This window comes from Mytilus californianus, unplaced genomic scaffold (assembly GCF_021869535.1).
Source record: "Mytilus californianus isolate M0D057914Y unplaced genomic scaffold, xbMytCali1.0.p SCAF_2, whole genome shotgun sequence".
In the NCBI taxonomy this organism is placed as follows: Eukaryota; Metazoa; Mollusca; class Bivalvia; order Mytilida; family Mytilidae; genus Mytilus; species Mytilus californianus.
Window position 1 is genome coordinate 57850468 of NW_026262668.1, and position 23895 is coordinate 57874362.

The 23895-nt window shown below is 31.3% G+C and overlaps 1 protein-coding gene across 1 annotated transcript in view; it reads left to right on the top strand.

The window, feature by feature from the left end:
- The window catches only part of LOC127730102 (contactin-like), a 75288-nt gene extending 55992 nt beyond the window's left edge, over nucleotides 1-19296 (top strand). The window contains exons 18-26 of the mRNA XM_052238214.1: nucleotides 1763-1915; nucleotides 2614-2708; nucleotides 4033-4128; nucleotides 4431-4578; nucleotides 4967-5088; nucleotides 5463-5652; nucleotides 11174-11289; nucleotides 13459-13639; nucleotides 14907-19296. Coding sequence (XP_052094174.1) covers nucleotides 1763-1915; nucleotides 2614-2708; nucleotides 4033-4128; nucleotides 4431-4578; nucleotides 4967-5088; nucleotides 5463-5652; nucleotides 11174-11289; nucleotides 13459-13639; nucleotides 14907-15028 — 1223 coding nt within the window. The 3' untranslated portion in view covers nucleotides 15029-19296. The remainder of the gene's footprint in view (nucleotides 1-1762; nucleotides 1916-2613; nucleotides 2709-4032; nucleotides 4129-4430; nucleotides 4579-4966; nucleotides 5089-5462; nucleotides 5653-11173; nucleotides 11290-13458; nucleotides 13640-14906) is intronic.
- Nucleotides 19297-23895: the final 4599 nt, after the last annotated feature.

A 23895-nucleotide genomic window follows, 5' to 3' on the forward strand; every position in this document is an offset into this window, starting at 1 on the left:
GGACCATAATAGGTAAACTAAAAAAATTGAAGTTCTTAGACCACATTCTTTCTGTGTCAGAAACCTATGCTGTGTCAAATATTTAATTCCAATCCAAATTCAGAGCTGTATCAAGCTTGAATGTTGTGTTCATACTTGCCCCAACTGTTCAGGGTTCGACCTCTGCGGTCGTATCAAGCTGCGCCCAGCGAAGCATTTTATTTTTTCTAGGAGTTACGCCCCTTTGAACTTATTTGCTTCAATGTACTTCTGCAACAGTTTGTCATCTCCACTCTTCTGAAACCACACAACAGAATTTCATGAAATTTTGTAGATAAGAAGGACATACTATGTAGATGTGCATATTGACAGGAAATTATTATTCAATATTTTTTCTTATACAATATTTTTTTGTTACACTTATTTAATTTCTCCAATGACAATGTGGGGACGTGGGGTATGTGAGCGTGCTCACTAAGGTTCTTTAATTATTAAAGGATATATTTCATTATATAAATATTGTGTAAATAAAGTTGTTGACATTGATAGATAAGTTGCAGATTTATATTAGTTTGTGACAAATGAAAGAAAAAATAATGGGAACTAGTAATTAAATATATCAAGTTTGATTACACTAAGTGTTTTAATTAATTTTCACCTGTTATCAGATAACTTTAGCATGTGGTAAATATCTATCACACAATTATAATTGGAGTGACAGATTTATTTGAAAATTTTCTGTTTCCTGAATGCTGATGGTGATAAGCTCTGTAGGACCATATAAATATAGTATTTACTGTTCATTATTAGACAATTTGAAGGTAATTGCAGATAAGTTTTATAGATTTTTAAAAGACATTGTTCTCTAACTTTAGTTTGTCTCAACCAAATGTTATAAAACTTATACACAACCTTTCTAGAGTTATGCATGTTTACAAATAGAAAAAATTGCTGAATTTTTAGTTTCTGTTCTCTACTTAAGTTTGCCTCAACCAAATGTTATGAGACTTACACACAATGCTTATTACCACAAAACTCAGATCAAGTTCAAATTTGGGTAGCGTCACTTTTACTGTTCTTCAGTTATGTCCCTTTATAACTATATGATATCCAAGCAGGGGCATCATCTGTGTCCACATGTGGACACAATCCACATTTATTTTATTATGAAATGAATAAATATCAAACAATTTGACTGAGAAAAATCATATACTTGACTCTAAATAACATTATGTAGATGACAGAATAAAAAAATACATTTGCCAATAACACTAATACATGAAAAGGATAATCGGAATCACCATAAAATTTCAGCAGTATAACAGACGACACAAACCATCATCACCAGACAAACAACTACGAACAATGCATGGTCCAGGTTGCCAGACTGATAACAGAAACAAAATGTGGTTATTCTAAAATATTTATGTGAAGCAAAAATTACTAAAACTTGACTAAATTTTGTATATTCGATGATAAAGATTACAGATTTAAAAATCTTGTCTTTTGTTCTAAATTTTATTACTGAAAAGTCAACATCCAGTTTAAGAAAAACATATTGTTAAAAACAAAAATTACCTTCCTAAATATTGTCTCGCTTCAATAATGATATGTATTTCACAAAATTAATTCTGCTGGTAGCCCAAATTTCAAAAGACATACAGTCAGTTGACAAAAATGGTGTCCAAGTTTAACTTTATTTTATTATTAGAAGTTACTTTGATCAGTTTAACTTTGACAGCAAAATATACTATTTAGCATACCTTGTTCTGTGATATTTTAGGGGTTTTTGAAAGGGATGTGATGCCTATGGGTGATGCTCGAGCAGACAGGAGAAGTTACCTTGTGAAAAATCTAAAACCAGGCAATCAATACCAGTTCAGAGTGGCAGCTAAGAATGGTTATGCTGGCATAAGTCCTCAAAGTTATCCATCAGGTAAATATAGATTCATCCCAATAACTTAAAATAAAAAAAGAAAGTGTTTGTTTGGCAGACTGAAAAGAACAACATGTTCTAAAATTAAACAAAGTATTGAAAGTATCTAGATGGTTTATTGACATTTTAAAAAAAAAATTCTTCTAGATCAAGAAGAAGTTGAAGGGTTAAGTAGTAAAACAACAAGTGTAGTATCTCCATATTATTTTTGCTTGTCCAGAATATGAAAAATCCCAGTGGTGGTTGATATCTTTTGACATTTCCCTTATGTCTCCATTTGTGTAAACTACCAACACCTCAGCAGAACTAAAGTACTGCTAACAAATTTTCAAATGTAAAAATCTGACAGCTTAGCAATATGAACTTTATTTAGTCAAATGGTTTTGAGTTAGTTGAACTGAACAAATATTTAGTTTTGTAAATCGGTACATTTAGGCTGTGTTCATATTAAGTTTTATTTAGCGCCTATGAAGAAATTGCCAAAATGAATCATTATGTGCTGTTAAAGATACATCCATTGTATTAATATTAAAATACAGTATTGAAATGATGTGCCAAAGTTTAACAAACCAAAATGTAACAGCTATTTGTTCAGGAAAAAAAAGTCAAAATATTCATATTATCAGTATTAAGATGTGGCATTTAACATGTTTAACCATTGCTAATGTCAACATATTTCATTCATTCTCATATTTCAGCATTGACAAAGACCTTAGAAGCAGCACCAATAGCAATGCCATCATTGATCTATGGGGGAAATGGTAGTGTTGGAGACCTTCATATTATATGGAATGTAAGTTTTAACAGGAACACTTTTGGAAAGTTAAATGTCCTCTGAATAAGGGATTAATAAATCTATTGCTTCAATGAAGAAGTTATGATTTCATTTCGGTATTTTTTGTGAACATGTTTTAGTAACACATATTGCAGTTGAGTTACAAAACCTGTAATAGAACCTTGTCTTTATTGCTGCAAACCCAACAAGCACAATATTGAAATTATACACAATGTGATAAATTTTTCATTGAAAGGCAATTAATACCAAATTGATGCTTGAAAAATATTGTGCTTTTGAAAAGAGAATCTTTGGATATTGTGGTGATGATATATATATATTCCTGTGTACTTTGGTACAAGTAGTTTAGTAATTGGGGTTATTATCTTTAAAGACTTCTGGCTCATTAAGACCATGTGAGCTATTATAATGCCACTGTATTTTATATTTTAATCCATGGACTTTGCTTTATCTTCAAAATAGTCTACTGGTTTTCAATGATATTTTCACAGCATCTCTTTAAAATAATGCAATAGCAGGGTTCATACTACTTCAAAATCATATGTTTTATTTTATACTTTTCATGGTTACACATTTTAAAGTAATCCCTTACACACAATTATACTTTTTTTTCCACTATTCAGGCAACTGTACTGTACTTTAGTCTAAATATCTAATACTGTAGTAGTTTTAAAGTAGAACTAAATAATTAAAAAAAATATATATATAGATTCTACCACTGCATCAAGTATGATACGATATTTCACTTGAGACAGTTAAATTTTCAAATTTTAAAACGTGAGGCTTGCATCTTATATCTGAAACTCCTTTTAAACAATTATCTAGATAACAATGAAACACAGTCTTCAGTATGGTATATCTGCTAAAGGGGAAAGTGTCTTGCATCTGTTTCTCCTCAAAACTCATCCCTCTTTTATTGCAAGTATATGATAGCAGTAACTTCTTTGTTATTCAACCCCTTATTAGATACCACTCCTATTATAAGACCACATTCCTTCTAAAGAGATGGGTTGGGTTTTTGTTAGAACAGTAGAGTAGTGTATAAAGTGATTTACCCAATTTATTTGTTCTCACTGACCCTTCAAGAAAAAACAATGATGAGATTATCAAATTGAAAGATTGGTAAGTTGATTGTCAAAAATGACTTGATGTCCAAAAGTAAATGAAATTATGGAATTGTTTGAACCCTGCTCTTAGAAGGTGCGTTTGACTCCAATCTTGATTAGGATTGCCAGTTTTCCTGTGGTCGGTTGTTCAAGAGTACTAAAAGTGGTGTTAAACACAATCAATCTATTTGCTGAATGTGTAAATCCTTTTTTAGGAAATGCCATATGAAGACAGAGGCCATCAGGATGGTGGATATATGGTTTACTGGAGACAATTTCAAGAGGGTAGTGATCAGAGAGTATGGAATAAGGTAAGTCAAACTAGTTCAAAATATACAGTCAAACTAGTTCCAAATATACAGTCAAATTAGTTCAAAATATACACTTATTATGTTGCAAGTGTGAGTCATTTGTTTCTAATTTGTTCCGCCGCCAATCAAAAGTTGTTCATGGCTTTGTTTATTTTGGTTTTTCACTTTAAGAGAGGTCTTGATAATTGATATGATTATCAAGTTAAGTCAATGCTATCCAATAGCTTTACAAAATTATGATATTTCTTGTATAAGTGATGTTTTTTAAAACATTTAAGTATTCAATATTTAATATTTTTCAGGAAAAAGTTACATCCTGGAAGCAAACACACTTTGTTTACCAGGTTGGAGAGGAAAATTTTTATCTATTGTATGAAATAAAAATTCAAGGCTGGAATGTAATTGGAAGTGGTCCCAATGCTTCAGCTATGATTTACTCCTCTGAAGGCAGTAAGTAGGTCAAATTTCAACACTTTATCCATAAAATCATCCAAAAGCAGAATCAATTAGGTCAAAAATGAACTGCACATCCCATATAATCTACTACAGGCTGTTCCAGAATTGATTGTGGGGGAGGATGGGAGACATTCAATTTAATTAATTGTGGGCGGTTGAATTTTCCTAGGAATTTTGTAAGAATTATAAATAAAATGAAAATTATTTATTATGGCTAGTTGGAGTCTGAAAGAAGTGCCTCCATGACACCTATATGTTTAATTTTGGATTTTTTTTAGAAAATTTAAATAACTTTGCATCTCCTACATATCTGAAATAGGAAAAATTGCTTGATGAAAAAAAAAATTATTTAAAATTTATATGAATGAAATATTTTTTATAGTGCCAACAGCAGCACCTGGTAATGTATTAGCAGACGCTTTTAATTCTACTGCTATGGAGGTAACATGGGATGCAGTAGAAGATACCAGGGCGGTTATGAAAGGTCGTCTCTATGGTTACCAAGTTAGTAATGATTTAACTGAAGAGTTTAGTCAGTTATCTGGATAACAATAAAAACAAAATAACATGCAAATATGTGATTAAAAAGTAATGTTGAAATGAATAGAAATATGATCATATGTAGCAGAAGGAAAAAATATCTGAGTAAAAAAAAAGTAGCTTGCGAAAATATGCAGATCTATTTATTTACGACCCTTATAATGATTATAATTTCATATATTCATCCTCTAGTTTTGTTTTTTTTTATGTCAGAGAAATTTTAATTGATCATAATTTGAATTGTTAGGAGAGTTTGCACATCTATTTTTCAGGGCATAAAAATGGAAACTTTCTTTTCCACATAATTGTTCCTGCATGTTATTTTTGTTTTATTTTAGATAAACTACTATTCAGATGATGATATTGAACCATTGTACAAGACATATATACGTTTCCCAGGACAGATGGAATCTGCTGTGTGTATTGGTCTATGGGCAGATTCTAATTTCTGGTTTCAAATTCAAGTGTATAACACTGCTGGACTTGGACCTGTTAGTGACTCGTACAAACAGGAAACTCTGCATTTAGGTATGTATAATAGTGCACAGAGTTGTGTAATGAAGTACAACTCATGAAGGTGATTTTCAAAACTATGTTCAATACACCAGTTTCACATTTAACTGTGCATGTCTAACCCAATTAGCCCAACTATGATATTACGCGATATTTCCTGAGAATTCCTCGACTGGGGGCTAACAATTGATAAGCAGTGACCATGCAGACCTTGAAAAACAATCACCTGATTAAGCGTTTGCTTCTACATGCACATGCAACACGAGGAGTATTTGAATCAAAATATATATTGATGAGACAACTTTATTAACAATGAAACATTAAAAGATTCAACACGGACTACTGTTGTGTTGTTGATTGCAGTAATAGACGATCTGATATGCCGACTGACTTTGTATCTTTAATTGTCATGAAAAAAAGCTTGTATTCACGCTGAGGTCATTCATTTAGCGGGAAGAATAAATTAGATAAATTAAAAACCAATTGTTCAGAGAACAATTGAAGGTCTTTCCACCAAAAAACCATGTATTTTGATAAGAAAATATTAAAATCGAGTTTAAAATGTCATTTCCAGTGTCAGATGATAGCTAACTGTGCGCTGATTCCAAAAATATATGGTTTCTATACACTTTTGTTTGAAATAAGGGAGATAATTTGTTACTTCAGGTTTAAAAATGTCACTTCCGGTATAGTATGATAGTTTACTTGACACTGATTCCAAAAATATATGGTTCTATACAGTGTTCTCCCCAGGAGTTTTGGATAGCACCAGGGTAACGCGTGTCAAAATGATTTGTACAATATGTTGTGTCGCGTTGCATCGCTTTTTTTTTTCTTGTTAAGTTTTTGTGTCATTACCTTTTTGTCTTTGTTTTGTTTACTGTGTTATGTAGACTTTGGGTCAAAAAATTACTGGTAAAAAAAGAAGTAAATCAATAAACAGTTTGTATACTTTAATTTCTTTTAAGAAAAAATAAAAGAAAGCACTATTAGTCTTTAAACTAAAGTCACTTTTTATATTTTGATCAAGCCAATTTGTCCTGATACTTGTAGTTACACTACACATTCCCCATTTTTGTTAGATTACACCATAACAATTAAATTTAAACAAGATTAAATTTAAATGCAGAACCTTTAGTAAATTAAAAACTATTTTCCATAGCTTTAGACATGATTCTTTTAAACAACAATACAATTATTATTATAATCATTCTTGTGTTACTTGGTAGACAGACATGAAGAGTAAATTAATATCATCTATCTGTACACCCATGTATCATTCACAATCTGTGTCTAAAGACTGGGACTACTTTAACTCAAATCAGTTACAAACAAAAAATGGAAGTTTTTAACGACCTTGACTGGCTATACAGCCCTTGCACGGTCGGTCAGTTACAAATTGGAAAATACTACCTATTTATTATAATATGTCTGTGCATTCATGAAAGTATGATTATCAAAAATGATTTGCAATATATTTTTGTTGGTATGTTCAAAGAAAGTTTTTATCCTTAAGGTAACATTCTTATATAATTTAGCATTCAATTTGTACTTTATTTCTATTTTCAATGATAGATAATATTTTAGGAGCACTTATTTGTAATAAGCTTAATCAGGGGAAGTATCTCCAACACATTTAAAATACGCAAATTATTTATGACCAAAGGCTGGAGTAATAGAGTTAATTAACAAATGTCTGCTTGTCCCTCACAAGTCTGATCATTAATTATGATCTCTTAATTAATAAAAACACAAAAGAATCATGTACACCGATTAAATCCAATCATCAAGGTTAACCTCAAAAGGTAAATCGATCACGTGGTGTAAACAATCTAGTTGTGAGAACTGGATTGAACTGGTTTGAACTGGTCAATTTTCATCTGAAATTTTATACCCACGGAAAAGGTTTAACAAGTCGTTTAAAACTTTACCGATTTACAATTATTTTACCGAAAATTTTAGCACCACTGAGAAAAATTATACATCGCGGCAAGAACGATACCACCACGGTAGAAAATTATACATCGCGGGCCTTTAAGGGCCTGGGGAGAACACTGCTATATACTTTTACATTAAATAAGTACAAAAAATAGCTACTTCCGGTTCACACAAGGTCACTTCTGGTTGGCTTTTTCAAGGTTATATGGCTTGCAACAAAATGCAAGAAGTCCCATGGCTTTATCATTTACAAATATAAAATATAAAATTGGAGCAAAGGTCGAAGTATAGAATGTCAAATTTACCTATGACCTTGACCTAAATTTCAAGGTCATAAAGTAAGGACGTCAAATCTAGGTCTCTTCTATATATGGTAAGAGAGTTATATCACCATACAGCTAGTTCTAAATATGAGAGGGGAGAAAACTCCCATTTTTTGTCAACTTACCCGTTCAACCAAAATGTATGTGTTACGACATGTGGCATATAACAATTTAGTAAAAATATTTTGTCGATATCTTATATGGCTTCTGATAGTAAGTAATAACAAGCCAAAATCAAAATTTAGAACATGACCTTGACCTTTAACCTTGACCTCATTTTTCTTTTAGTGGACCAAGGACCTCAAATTAAAAAACCCTAGGTCTCTATCACTTATGGTTTACAAGTTACAAATACATATCACTTATTTCAAATACATAAGGGGAAATAACTCTCATATGGAGTCTTCATAACGCTTCGGTCAAAATTAAACGTAACATTTTTAGGATATAACAAGCAATTTGGAAAAATAAATTTGTTGCTTTGTTTTACGGTTGCGAAGGAGATGTCATAACGAGAAAAACAGTGTTCGGGGAGATAACTCTTACAAAGAAAAGTGTTCGATTAAACAGGGTCAGTTTCAAAAGCGTATAAACTGTACAATATCATATAAAAAATATTTAAGGGACATCGTTTGAAACATCAATACAGTGCAAAAAAAAAAATTAGGCGGAAGAAAAAAAAAAATAATCAGAACAAAAGCAAAAGGTCTTTCCACGGAAAAGTGGAAAGACCTAAATATGAGGGAGTCACTTCATATCCCTATATTAGGTCATAAATTAAGAAGTCAATTAACACCTTAGTCATGTGGAATCATAGTTTTACCTTGTACAATCTCACCAGGTGACAATTGATAAAGACGTACCCTTTTCTACCTATATTTATTGAAAACGGGACAACCATTTGATATTCTGGGGGAGGCCAGAGGTATTTTTTCGGACAGGATAGTATTCATCTGTTTCTACCTCGAAATAGTATACTGGCAATATATTATGTCCCAGTTGCTACGCATGCTATTTTTATGCCCCACCTAGGGGCATTATGTTTTTCGGTCTGTGCATCATTTCTTTTCGTCCGTCCGTTTGTTTGTTCGTCCGCCCGTCTGTCCCGCTTCAGTTAAAAGTTTTTTGGTTAAAGTTTTTGGTCAAGGTAGTTTTTAAAGTCTGCTAAAAAATTTTGGGGTTGTATATTGCTATCATGTCATCGTTGTCGTCGGTGTCGTCCTAAGACATTTGGTTTCCGGACAATAACTTAAGTTTAAGTGTATGGATCTCTTTGAAATTTTACCAAAAGGTTCAATACCACTAAAGAAAGGTTGGGATTGTTTTTCGGGGTAATGGTCCCAACCGTTTAGGAATTAGGGGCCAAAAAGGGGCCCAAAACAAGCATTTTTCTAGTTTCAGGACAATAACTTGTGTATTAGTATATTGATTGCTCTGAAATTGTACCACAAGGTTCAATACCACAAGTCGAAGGTTGGGATTCATTTTGGGGGTAATTGTCCAAACCGTTCAGGAATTAGGGTAAAAAAGGGTCTAAAACAAGCAATTTTCTAGTTTTCAGACAATAACTTGTGTTTAAGTCTATTGATGTCTCTTAAAATGTACCACATTTTACAAAAAGAAAATTGTATTTGTACAAAAGCAAGAAATCTTCAACTGAATATAAATTCAAATCATATAACCAATTTTAAGTTCTTTGACTACATTTATTCTGTGTCAGAAACTTATAATCAAAATTCAGACCTGTATCAAGCTTGAATATTGTGTCCATTTTTGCCCCAACTGTTCAGGGTTGGACCTCTGTGGTCGTATCCGGCTGCCCTTGGCGAAGCAGTTTATAATAGCTGTCATGTATATCTTTGATGTCAGTGACTATTTCTCAAATAGCTACGTTCGCCATGACAAAAATACTGTGTACTGGTATCATCTGTTTACCTGCCTCCTGCACACACCAAGAGAGAGTGATTGTGTTGCCAAATATAAGGGTCAATAGGTTAGCCCCTGTCGCGTATGATATCGTTAATTATCGCAGATTTAAACTATAACGCAAATATGATTTCCAACAATTATTTTATTTCTGAAAAGGTTTAAAGAATCTTACTTTAAAACTATCTTCTAAAAAAAGTGGCTGCACAGCATATGTAAAAAAAAGTTTACAAGCTACAACTGAACATTATCTAGCTCTAGACAAATATAAAATTATTTGCTAAACTATTGGTAAATAGGAAGTAGCTGCACAGCAGATCTAAAAATTGCCTACATGTTACACTTCATTATTATGAAGCTTCAGATCAAATATAAAATTATTCGCTTCCATAGAAAAATTGAAGAAATGTTTCTACCCAAGGTCTTTTAGACAATCAGATCTAATGATGGGTGGAATCAAGCAATTAGTAGATCTGAATTCCCCATTGGCAACACAAGTAAAAAGAGAAAATAAAAACATTAATGATAAGGCAAGCCAACAACAAAAAGCATTTAAAAATCTATATTTTAGAGCTCAATTTATGTTTTTTATCAATGAGTAGGTGTCATATCGTTTAGTCTATAAATGGTCTTGGGTTTAATACTGAAAAAGCACATTTTTTAAAAATTTGAAACTGGGAATATGAGACATTAATGACTTGTTCTAAATGTACATGAATGATCTCCCGGTCTACATTAAAAACCGTCATTCTATCAATTACAATAGAGGAGGGGTATACTGTTTTACCACTGTCTGTTCGTCCGTCTGTCTGTATGTCAATCCATCTGTTTGTCCTATGAAATTTCAATTGCGATTTTCTTAAGAAACATAAGTCAGAACTTCCAGAAATTTTGTATCAGGCTTTATGTGAGAATGCTGTACTTTTGGTGTTTTTTCAAATTCAAAACTCTTTAACTTTCTGTTCAACAGAAAACTTGTATATTCTAAAAACACATACTGGTCATCTATGAAATTTTCATTGCATTTTTCTAGAGAACTACATATAAGAGCTTCCTGAAATTTGTTTTCAGGCATCATGTGATCATACTATACTGCATGGTGCCTGTTCATATCAATTTCTCTTCAACTTCCTGTTTACCGAATACTTAAAGCACAAGTATCATTAGTGAGCAAATTCTACTTGTTGGGTATTTGTCTAATACCAACAATGAATGAAAACAGTAGGTTGCTCTCTGTATATAAGTAATTGATAACATTTGTAAGTTACTTTGATGTTTTAACTTAGAAATTATTTATAACCAAGAAATTGTATATGTAAGTAAAACCAATGTTATTGTTTTTGTTACAGCTTCAAGATTATATCCAACGGAAGTAGCAGTGCACTCCCATTCAGCAACATCCGTTGTAGTCTCATGGAGAGGTATTTTGATTGAATTTGATGAAGCCACTATTGCAAATTATAGGGTATGTTTTAATCTTGTATATTTATAAACTTCCTGTTTATTTTACTCTTATACCAGGGTAACAGTTCAATGAGAAGACTTCATAAATATGATTTACTTGTGTCTTATCTATTTTGCTTTAATTCAGCAAATAAAATATGTTTAAACTAATACATTTCAACTTGTTTATCCTGCTTATGACTATAACCTCATGATTTCAAAAGCTAAATGCAAGCCCATAAATAACCATATTATGCTATCTACTGACAGCATTTTAGCCATACACCATGCATGCTCTTGTGTTTCATTGCTTAACGAGACAAAGGTAAACATGATTTTTTAAGACATGTCGTTATTAATTACTCAAACCCAAAAATTCTGCCTTTGATGTTCACATTTCACAAGAAAATCATTTAATTTTTGAAATTTTTTTTAATGTTTTCTTGTTTAGAATATCCTGGTTATTTTTATACGACTGCGAAAAATTTTTGCGGTTGTATATTGGTATGACGTTGGCGTCGTCGTCGTCCGAAGACACATTGGTTTTCGCACAATCACCAAAGGGCCCCATATGAGCTTATGCCATCACTTGGCGTCCGTCGCCGTCTGTCGTCGTAAACTATTTAAAAAATCTCCTCTGAAACTACTGGGCCAAATACCTTCAAACTTTAATTTAATGTTCCTTAGGGTATCTAGTTTATAAATTGTATCCGAAGTTTTGATCCATTGACAAACATGGCCACCATGGCTAAAAATAGAACATGGGGTCAAATGCTTTTTTTGGCTTATATCTCAAAAACTAAATCTTTTAGAGCAAATGTGACGGGGTAAAATTGTTTAATTAGTCAAGAACTATCGGCCCTGAAATTATCAGACGAATCAAACAACCCATTGTTGGGTTGCTGCCACCGAATTGGTAGTTTTACAAAATTTTTTGCAGTTTTTTGTTATTATTTTGAATATTATCATAGATATATATAAACTGTAAGCAGCAATAATGTTCAGCAAAGTAAGATCTACAAAAAAGTGAAAATGACCAAAATTGTCAATTGACCCCTTTAGGAGTTATTGCCCTTTAAAGACAATATTACACAATTTGTTCATCAAGTTTGGTAACATTTAAAAATCTTCTCCTCTGAAATGCAGGTGAGCGATTCAGGCTCTTGAGAGCCTCTTGTTGTAACTTCCAGACAATAACTTGTGTTAAAGTGTATGGATCTCTCTGAAATTATACCACAAGTTTCCATACCACATAGGGATGGTTAGGATTGGCTTTGGGGGTTATGGCTCAAACCGTTTAGGAATTAGGGGCAAAAAGGAGGAAAAACAAGGGTTTCCTGGTTAATGGACAATTTAATAGCAGTGTAAGGGAAGTAATCCAAAAACAAAGTTGTACAATGTTGGATTACCTCCCTTACACTGCTTTTAAATTATCTATTTAAGACTTTTATGATGTATTTAAATTGTCAAGTCCATATCTCAGATACTATAACCAATAGGTCTACTATATTTGGTGTATAGAATGATTGTAATGTGTATATGGTAGGTATCATCTGACCTTCACCTCATTTTCATGGTCCATTGGTCAATGTTCAGTTCTCCTGGTTAACTTTGTTTCTTAGATACTGTAAGCAATAGGTCAACTTTATTTGATGCATAGAATGATTTTAAGGTGTACATGTCTGTCTGGCAGGGTTCATCTGACCTTGACTTCATTTTCATGGTTCATTGGTCAATATAGAATTTCCATTGTTTGGTCTGTTTCTTTTATACTATAAGCAATAGGTCATCTATATTCTGTGTATGGAATGATTGTATTACAGGTGTACATGTATTTCCAGCTTGGTTTATCTGACCTTGACCTCATTTTCTTGGATCATAAATGTTAAAACTTTATATGTAGGACTATCAACATAAAATCAATGGTCATTATAGTAGGTGAGACATTTCTGTGGGAAATCTGAAAAAGGGAAAAAAATTATATAAGAAAAGGAATATGTTAGTATGTAAAATAGTAGTTAAATTGATAGTGAGAGAGAATATTGACATAGTCAATAGATATTATAGCCATTAAAAAGTTGCCAATCTATTGTATTATATGTTTATGATTAATTAAAACAGTTTTAAACTCTACAAAAAAGGAAAAATATATATGTAGCATGATCTTTATACATACAATTGTTTCTTGCAGTTGTATCTTTGGCCTTCTAATGAACACTTTAGATCAGCAGAAGAAATTGACACTGATGGACTGGTTACTTCTTATGTCTTGACGAATTTGAAGAAAGGAATTATTTATGCAGTTAGAGTAGCTGCAATGAGTGATGGTGGATCAGGCAAAAAATCTATAACACTTTATTTCACATTGACAGGTAAAGGCTGAGATAGTTCAATATCTGGTAAAATATCAAACTGTTTATTTTCTCAGATGCCGTGCATGTAAAATCTAAAACAATTGATTTTGCACATTGATAGGTCAAACTAATTTTTTTTTCTCTACATTTACTGATATACTCTCAACTTTATTTTCAAATTGACTTAGATAATTGCATGTTATTTCAAATTGACCGATATGATCAATATGATTGAAATTGTCAGATAACTCCTTATAGTTTTAACCTTTTGTCATTTTTGTTGAGCCTGCGACTTTTGTCGCAAAAGCGAGACATAGCATTCCTACATTCCATCGTTGGCGGCGGCGTCCACCAATATTCACTCTGTGGTTAAAGTTTTTGAAATTTTAATAACTTTCTTAAACTATCCTGGATTTCTACCAAACTTGGACAGAAGCTTGTTTATGATCATAAGATAGTATCCAGAAGTAAATTTTGTAAAAAAAAAATCCTGTTTCTCCGTATTTTACTTATAAATGGACTTAGTTTTTCTGCCAGTTAACATTACATTCACTCTGTGGTTAAAGTTTTTAAAATTTTAATAACTTTCTTAAACTATCCTGGATTTGTACCAAACTTGGACAGAAGCTTGCTTATCATCAAAAGTTAGTATCCAGAAGTAAATTTTGTGAAAAAAAAATCCTGTTTTTCCGTATATTACTTATAAATGGACTTAGTTTTTCTTCCAGTTAACATTACAAACAGTCTGCAGTTAAAGTTTTAAAAACATTTACTAGATTCATAAACCATTTCATTAACTGTATCTATTATGTGCATTCCCCTATCACACTGAAAACATAGACAACAGCAAAAGTAGGCAAGACACTGGGTTCCGTGGAACCCTTATGAATTTTTGACTATTATCTTGAAAAGTATAGTTCTGTTAATTAACAGGCAAAAGCTATGTCCAACTGAAATAATTAGCAAGACAAGATTTTGGTCCATACAATTTCCCATTCTACACAAATAACCTTGTTGCTATGTACCACTTTTATGCAAAATTTCAGGTGAGCAATACAGGCTCATGTAAGCCTCTAGTTTGTGTGCATAAATTTCTTTTTGTTATTCCTTGTGTTGCTATCAAACATATATTTATCCATTATCTATGGCAAGCTGTTTTACTATTTATTCCAAATTCAAGATATCTCATATAATATATAAGGTATCTTATAAATTTTGTAAGATATCTTATATACTTTATAAGCTATTTTAAAATGTTGTAAATTTTTTTTTATTATGATTGTAGGTGGTTCCAATGTAGCTATTGATCAGACATTAACAGAGTTCAGAGCTGGAGCTGATGCAGTTTTCATGTCAGTTTTTCTACTGATTGGTTCCTTCTTAATTTCGATTAATTTTTGGTTATAAGACAAAACAAAGCAGACAATTATCGAATTATTCTAGTCCTTTTTAACTCTTTTATTAAGGGACAATGAAAAATACTTTTTTGGTATATTTTTACATGTAATTTTTCATCATTTTTTATATTTTTTTATATGTCTTTATTATATTTGGGGACAGAATCTCTTAGAATTAACGTATGATATGAAAGCTATGGTGAATCTTATTATAGTTTGACTATCTTAGGATTATGAGTCTTTCATTTTAAGATTTATTTTGAAAATCAAAAGCCAGTTACAAATAGTGTTGAAGCGTAATTGTATCATTGTGATTTTTTTTATCAACCTTTATAGCAGGAGCTTGCCGTATAACATTCTTGTAGACAGGTTACTTAAATAACTTCCATTAGATGTTTGAATGTTTTGAAAATAGAAATTATATAATTCCGATGGCTACACAATTATATATATATACACTGCATTTTTTTCTCCATAATTTTGTTGTAAATAGTTGTAGTGAGACATAATTGTTGATATTACCGTGTACATAGTTCTTGTATTGAAACCATTAAACTTTAATATTGATTTGCAATTTTTGAGATGAATGAAACACTGAAAAAATTATTAACATTTGTAATTAACGTTGGAGTAATATATATTGTGGATTCAAAATAGTTCATGGGATACCATGTTTAATGGGTATCAATAAACTACGAATTTAAATGTTCAACGTAGTACAAATTTTCAATAGGCTTTTAAATTTTATAAATTATAAATTTTGACTTGGATGGAGAGTTGTCTCATTGGCACTCATACCACATCTTCTTATATCTATTATATGCAGACTTTGACAAAACCAGTAAGAAGACATGTTAAAAAATTAATTTGATCATTTTACAACTTTTAGCTTTTAAAAAAGCTTTAATTAATAGATTTAGATTTCACTTTGAAAATTCATATTAGAATAAAAAGGAAAGATAATTAAAAGTGTATGCAATAATTAAAAATTTTATAGTAATAGATCTTGAACAGATTTCAATAAAACTACAATGGTTAATTCAAAATAAAACCTGATTCACTTTATAAAAAGTCTAAAACATAATGATAATTTCAAAATATTGCAGAGGAAAATAGTGACGTTTGCTTGAAATAAAAATACATTTCAGTTTTCATTTTTGCAAAAGCCTGTGAAAGGTTGCATTTATAAAGTTAACTTTACACCATATTTTGTGTTTATTTTAAGTTACATTCCAAGCAATCCAGAGCACATATCAAACATTTTTATATATTTATATATACTGTATATAATTTATATATGTTGTATTATACAAATGTTATTCAATTTATATTTTTTAAAACTCATGTAAAGCATTTTAAACCACTAAGGTCAAAGGTTGTGTTGTTCATTTTATATGATTCTATTACTTTTTTTCATTATTGATGAAAAAATATTTGCATGATTTAAAATGTTTGTACAACTTTTCATTACTTGAAGAGTAGAAGCATAATATATTAACATATTATAATATAAAATTTCCAACAAAAAGATATTTTGATACAGACTATTGAACTTAAAACTATTCTCTTTTTGCAATTGGTATACCGTGAATCGGAAGGATTATAAAAGTATAATATCATTTGATGTACTGGTCCTAATTATATGTAATGAGTATAATTGCTTTTCCCATTTAATCAAATTATAAATGTGCAATTTTATCTGTTTAATTATAATTATTACTAGTAGCATTTTACTTATGGTTATTGAAAACTTGCACTTTGTCAATATTGATATTTGAGTCCATAAATTAATCTAGTCTGTAGCATATAAAGAATACTCATATTAGATTAATGTTCTTTAAGATTTATGATTGATTGTACCTTAGAAATTTTTTTAATTTTACATAATATAGTTTTTGATGAACAAATTATACTGAATGAAATTTATTGGAACGGCTTTGCATTATGTCTAGTGATTAATAATCTGATTGATTTTATTGTCAGAAGCTATAACAGTTTACCAAAGTTTATTATTTTTTTTATGTGTTAAAAGCAATCAATTGTTGTCTCTCTTTGACAAAGTCGAAAAAGCAAGACTTAGACGTGCTGTTTCTGGTGGCAGCATCAACTATGTATTCGTTTGTGATTAGGTAAGTTTATGGAAAACCACTAGTGGTATGTCAATGATATTTGGTATGCAGTTGAATTAGCATTGTTACTTCTCATTTCCATAGAGATTATTTGGCCCTGCTCCCTCAGTCATGGTCTATTGACTTTGAAACTTTTGCTTAATTTAAATGTATTAGTATGTAAGATTAAGTCGAACCATTAGTAATATGTCAATGATGGTATGAATGTGTATTAGCATTGGCACATCTCATTTCTATAGAGATTATTTGGCTCCATCCTCTCAGTCATGGTCCATTGACTTTGAATATTTGCATAGATTAGACATGATAGATGAAGTTTGTCATTAGATGAGTTTAAGATGAACAACTAATGTTAAGTCAATAATATTTGGTATGCATTTGTATAAGCATTTGCAAGTCTGATTTCCATTGAGATAATATGACCCTGCCACCTCATCATGGTTCATTGACGCTGACACTTTTTTCATAGTTTACAAGTTAAAGTTTGTGTTTAGGTTAGTTTAATGGGAACCACTTATGATAGGTCAATGGTATTTGTTATTCAGTTTTAAAAGCATTGGCATTTCTCATTTCCATAGAGGTTTTTTGGCCCTGCGCCTTCAGTCATGACTCTGAATGTTTTGCATAGTATACATGTTTAATTATTGCCATTTTAATTTTAATATTTGCAGTAATTACAAAAAAGCCAGACATATCTTTGCATCAACAGTTTATTATATTCTAGTCAAAGAATTAATCTAGTCTGTTGATTATCAAGAATACTCACCCAGGTAAAGTTTCACTGATTTTTATTTGTGATTATCAATGAAGGAACCTAAAAGATAAAGGAACTAAGAATAAAAAGTGTTTCAATATTATATATTATCAGAATAATTATGTATTTTGTTATGTGAACAATGTAATGATATAATATGTGAACAGGGTAATATTATGTTATGTTGACAATGTAATATTATGTTATCTAATGTGATATTATGTTATATGAACAGTGTGATTTAGTGTTATCTAGACAGTGTAATATTATGTTAACAATGTAATATAATGTTATCTGAACAGTGTAATATAGTGTTGATATGAAGGTCCGTGGCTCTTTTTTGGGGCACTCAAGATTCTTTCACCAATAAAAACTGCCTGCCACAATATAACTTTAAACACCAAAAATCAATCAATTATTATTATATGTTATATGAACAGTGTAAATCAAAACAATTATATATATATATATATATATCAGCAGTAATTAAAATCTTTTATTTTAGCTATTACAGAACAGTATTTGTGAATCACCTAAACCAGCATTTTAACTGTGACTAGCTTTAAAGGAATTAAATTTTTATGTCTTCCATATCATTATAGAATGCGATACAATTTCTTATTATTCACCTAATTTTACTTGGCTAGGTAAAGACTGTTTACTGAAAAAATAATGTATATTTTGATTAAAATTAAAATGTATAAAATACAATATAAATTATTTGTGAAACAATAGAAGGAAAAATTGTAACTAGGTTTTCTACACTTTTTTATGCAACATGAAGCATTAAAGACATCTCTACATTTGCTATGCAGTCGTTTTTTTAAATAAAATTGTTTCTTTTATTAGAATGAAATAATAAATAGTATTTTCTTGCAAACTAATCAGCTAGCTATTATACTTTAATGTGAAAATTTTTATTATTCTGTTATTGTTTATAACCTATGATGTTTATATACTCTAGTATTATCAATTCTAGTCATCATTTATGAATGGTTGCAGATTTAAACAGTTCAGAAAAGGGGATTTTAATATTTTGTTACTTTTCTTCAACATCGCAGTCCTGATTTTCAAAGCTTTCATTATTTTTACTTATTTCTCTATGCATGTAATCAAATGATTGTGTTCAGCAAGTTTTGTCAAAACTAGTCACTTTGTTTGCTTTGTATTATACATGATAAAACCACAGGAGTCATATTTGATAGTTTATGGTAGAGACTTTTAATGATTTGAATTAGTTAAAACATATTTACCAAGATATGTTATGGTTTCTTTTATTTCTTATAGGTAATACTCAAGGTACTAATTTTGAAAATATTATCAATTGAATTTGACATTGGTTGTATTTTATTGTTTTTATATGATAATACTAATTAAAAAATCTACAATAGTTAATTTTCCTTTATTGTGCTTGCCAAGAAGTGGCTGTGACATATCATTTTACATGATCTTTCTTTAAATGTTATCAAGGTTTTTGTTGTGCAGTTATATATTGATAAAATACAGATGAAATACAGTTAATGATTTCATTGACCTTCTTTTGCAGTCCTGGAATTCTTGTCTAGACTTTTAATGCGTCTGAAAAAAATTTCAGGATCATATAGTAATCGCTTTGTCAGACTGTCCTTCTGTCTGTGTGTCAGAATCAAATGAATTCCGGTTGATCACTTGAGTAACCTTTGTAGTAGCATCATCACATATTTTTAATCTTTTTTGATGGATCTAGAAGAATATCTGCCACAATTTAATCTTTTTACAGAACTTAGTGATTGGTTTTCAGGTGTACACTACAGAAAATGGTTGATTAAGAAGTGAAAGTTTGCCTGAACTGACTCAAACAATTCAAAAACTTACAAGGCAAGCTTAAACGGGTTCTTTTATAGTCCTAGACACCCTCGTGATTACTTTATTGACACTACATGTACAACTGAAACTGATGTCCATCTTTGGTTAAGAGAATACAATTTATGTAGCCGAAAATATTGCTGTTCGCCTTGAATCTTTGAGACTGGCAGATAGACAAAAGGGGCATTTGGTGAGAACAGCTGATGCATGTGACGCAAATGATAGTAAAATGGTCAGCGAAATAAAAGAACTTGAATTAGGTACAAGGAATGTACAAAATTAAGTAGGGGCCATTAGGAATAATAATGCTGAAAATTACCAAGCGTTGAGTGTGCAGGTTGTGGCTCAACAACATTAAAAGAAACCCAACACAGTTATTTAAAGTGTTTCTTGGGGAAAAGATAATTGATATTTTGTAGTTGATAATATAAATTATCTATGTTTTTTAATATGTTGGTTGATAGGAGGCGAGCGTCTCCATTTCGAGAAAAAAAATTCTTTAGTAGTCTTGCCTGTTAGAATAAATTTATTAGTAGCTTCAGTACTGGAGAAGCTTCACAGTTAATTGGGAAAGTTAACTTAGAAATATAAATTAGGGAAAACATGTGTTTAAACACGATTTTTTGTTGGCTGAAATCAAAGATATTGCCATACTTGGTATGGATTTCCTGATTTTATCATCTTTTGAGCAAAAGTTGCCTGATAAGGACACAAATAAAGAGGATAGCTCAAACTGTTGAATTTCAATTGCAGAAAATGTTGGCATTCCGCCCTGTGGACCCTTTACATTTAATGAAGTAGGTCGTTAAGAGAAAAGTCTTTTATTAAAAAAACAAACTGGTTTGTCATAAGCCGGTGAAGTTGTTCAGTCAAATTCAAACTTCATACCTTTAAGAGTGGTTAATTTTAACACAGAACCTGTCAAAGTTTATAAAACACAACAGTTTATACTTTTGAACATAATAAAAAAACAAAGAATATAGGGTGTCCATCCATGACACAAAATAAGTACATGCACAGCAAGAAAAAAAGAAAGGAACAGCGCTTTCATTGCTGTTCCTCGTCTCAAAGTCACAGTGAGGCCTTTAACACGTACGGAGCTAAAACAAAACTTTGACCTCTCTCGGGTTGGGCTATTTGTGCGAAGATTAAGATTGAAGTAGACATTCCTGATCATTGAAAGGGTGTATTTGAGAACAGATCAAAATATTTTGATAATATTGAATTCAAGAAGTTAAGAGAGTTTTTATGTTGTTATTAAGACGTTTATTTAAAAAAAAAAAGCCTATCTGATACTGAAAAAGAAAGGCAAAAGATACCAAAGGGACATTCACACTCAAACTGACAACGCCATGGCAAATAAGGGAAAAGACCAACAGACAAACAACTACATAAAACACAGCATTGAAAACTAAAGACTGAGCAACACGAACCCCACCAAAAACTGGGATGATCTCAGGTGCTCCGGAAGGGTAAGCAGATCCTGCTCCACATATGGCACCAGTCGTATTGCTCATGTTAGTACAGACCTGGTGATAAGTCTAATTCGATAGGTCACATTCGGTGAAAAGGAGGCGGGATTGTAGAATTACGACAATTGGAACATATCCGTTGTCATCTGTGAAACGAATCATTTACTTGCTGCAGGTTTGCTGCAAACAAAAAGTTTACAGGAACCCTTTGAATAATGTTTGCAGATAGCTGCAAACCTTCTGCAAACATTACAGCTTTTTGCTGCAAGCTTGTGGCAAGTTTGCAGAAACAATTATGTTTGCAGCAAGATTGCTGGAAAAACTAGAATATAAGGGATGTTCGCAGCTAGATTGCAGAAATCTTTGACAATTCTATATTTTTGCAAGAGCATTGCAAGAATTACATAAAATGACTGAGCATGCCTATTGGTAACTTCCTGGAAGATAAAGATTTGAAATTCGGTGCTTAATCATGTTGATGGTGTTTGAGTCATGACGTTATATATTAGTGTTCAGGGAGGCATTTTAGGATGGATATAAAATGTTTAGTTTTCAAAGACATTATTTGTATGTACAAATTCTTCAAAGAACTGTAAACTTATGAAATTCGTCCCCTCCACAAATATACCTGCATGCATGAAGGTTTGAAAAACGTTTGCAAACATGTAACAAATATACAGTACTCTCTAATATGTTTGGAGATTGTTACTTGTTAAATATTATGTTTCAATAACATGAATAAGTCAAGTTGAATTTTGTGATAAAATTAATTTAACTAGCTGTGGGCACAAAATGATAAAAGCCGCCTTTCTTTTGTATTTTAGATATTCAATTCATTTGAGCACTTCAACAACAAAAAAAACTTTAAATTATTTCTTAAAAGGTTATAATTTACTTATGCTATGATAATTTTGCAAATGATGAAGTATTTGAATTATTTGTATGTAACCTAACTTTTTTTCAGAATTTGCTGTGTAATATAGATAATGTGATGTGCAACATGACATTGGTTAATTGTATAATTTATGTAGTTCCTGCAAGTTTGCAGCAAACATGAAGGAGAAAGATTAATTTGCATATAAATGTTTGCCGCAGGTCTGCAGCAAACACGCAGGAGAAAGATTAATTTGCATAAAAACGTTTGCAGCAGGTCTGCAGCAAACACTCATTTGCATATAAATGTTTGCTGCAGGTCTACATCAAACACTCACTTGTATGGTAAATTGTTTGCAGCAGACCTGCAGCACATTTACAGCAAACACGCCGCAAATACAGACATTGTGTTCGCTACAAGTCTGCAGCAAGTTCGCTGCAGGCTTGAAGCAAATATTTGCAGGAGGCTGATTTTTTTCAGTAAGGAATATTCCATAACGGTCAACAAACTCGTGATGGCGTCCGTGCATTTTACGAAGTGATGATTTCAACTTCACCACTTGGAACTCTTAGTTTAATAGCTTCCTTGTGAGCAGCAACCCTCTATAAAAAAATCAGGATAGGAAATACAAGCCGAAAATTGTTTACTACAAAATTAACACGGGCAACGCAAAACCCAAAACCCATTAAATTAAAACTATATAGACTTTCTTTAGTATAACAGAGCTTACAGAGAAAGATTTACCAGACATGTCATCGAGGCTGGGGCATCATAGAACCCTGAAGTAGTGCTTGGTGTCCCCCGTTATCATATGTTCACGAAAAGAAAGATCAAGGTATTAGATCTTGCATTGATTTTAGGAAAATTAATAAAATAACTGAATAAGATTGTCAACCGATTCCCCGTATTAAGGACAATATGGACGCGATGATATCATCTTGTTTTTCCAAAAAGTTTGTGACAGGTTGAGATCAGCAAAATAGCATCGTAAGAAGTGTTTCAAAAGAAAGTAACCTTTTCATAACATAAAGTTTGTCATGAAAGATTTAAAAATTAAGATAATAAATAGGTAGACAACTTAATTCATAATATAGTTACAAAATGTATAATAATTTTTATTCAATACATGCAACTTTCTAAAATACTCATAATAAAATCCACGTTTTTAATTTCTAATTTGATGAACACTTAACCCACACGAGGCCTACATTGACTATAGACTTCGTGTAGTTGAAACCTGGCTAAAACTACATGCCTGTAAACATTGGTTTTTTTTAATCAATGAGAACGTGATAGAGTTTAGTTTAAGTGTTGAATACACCTACGTCACACCGAGTTTAGACTAATGTGAACACGGCCTAGGAAACCTACAGTGTACGTTCTACAAACCCATCATAATTTCATTGAACTATTGATGTTTTAAACATGAAAATCAGTATAGCATTATATCTGTTTCGTTCTGACGTTCATGTGCTTTTTAAATCGAATTTTTGTCATAGCATTAAGTAATTGTGTTTGATAAAAAGAAATAGTTAGGTATATTCATCATAGCTTTTGACTTGATTTCACAGTACGACCTTTTAAGTTATGACAGTGGACAAAACAGAAATTACAGATAATATGATGAAGACATAATCTTTCAATCAGTTTAATTGAGGTCTGGAGCTGGCATGTCAGTAACTGCTAGTAGTCTGTTGTTATTTATGTATTATTGTCATTTTGTTTATTTTCTTTTGTTTCCTATTCTGACATCGGACTCGGACTTCTCTTAAACTGAGTTTTACTGTGCGTACTGTTGTACGT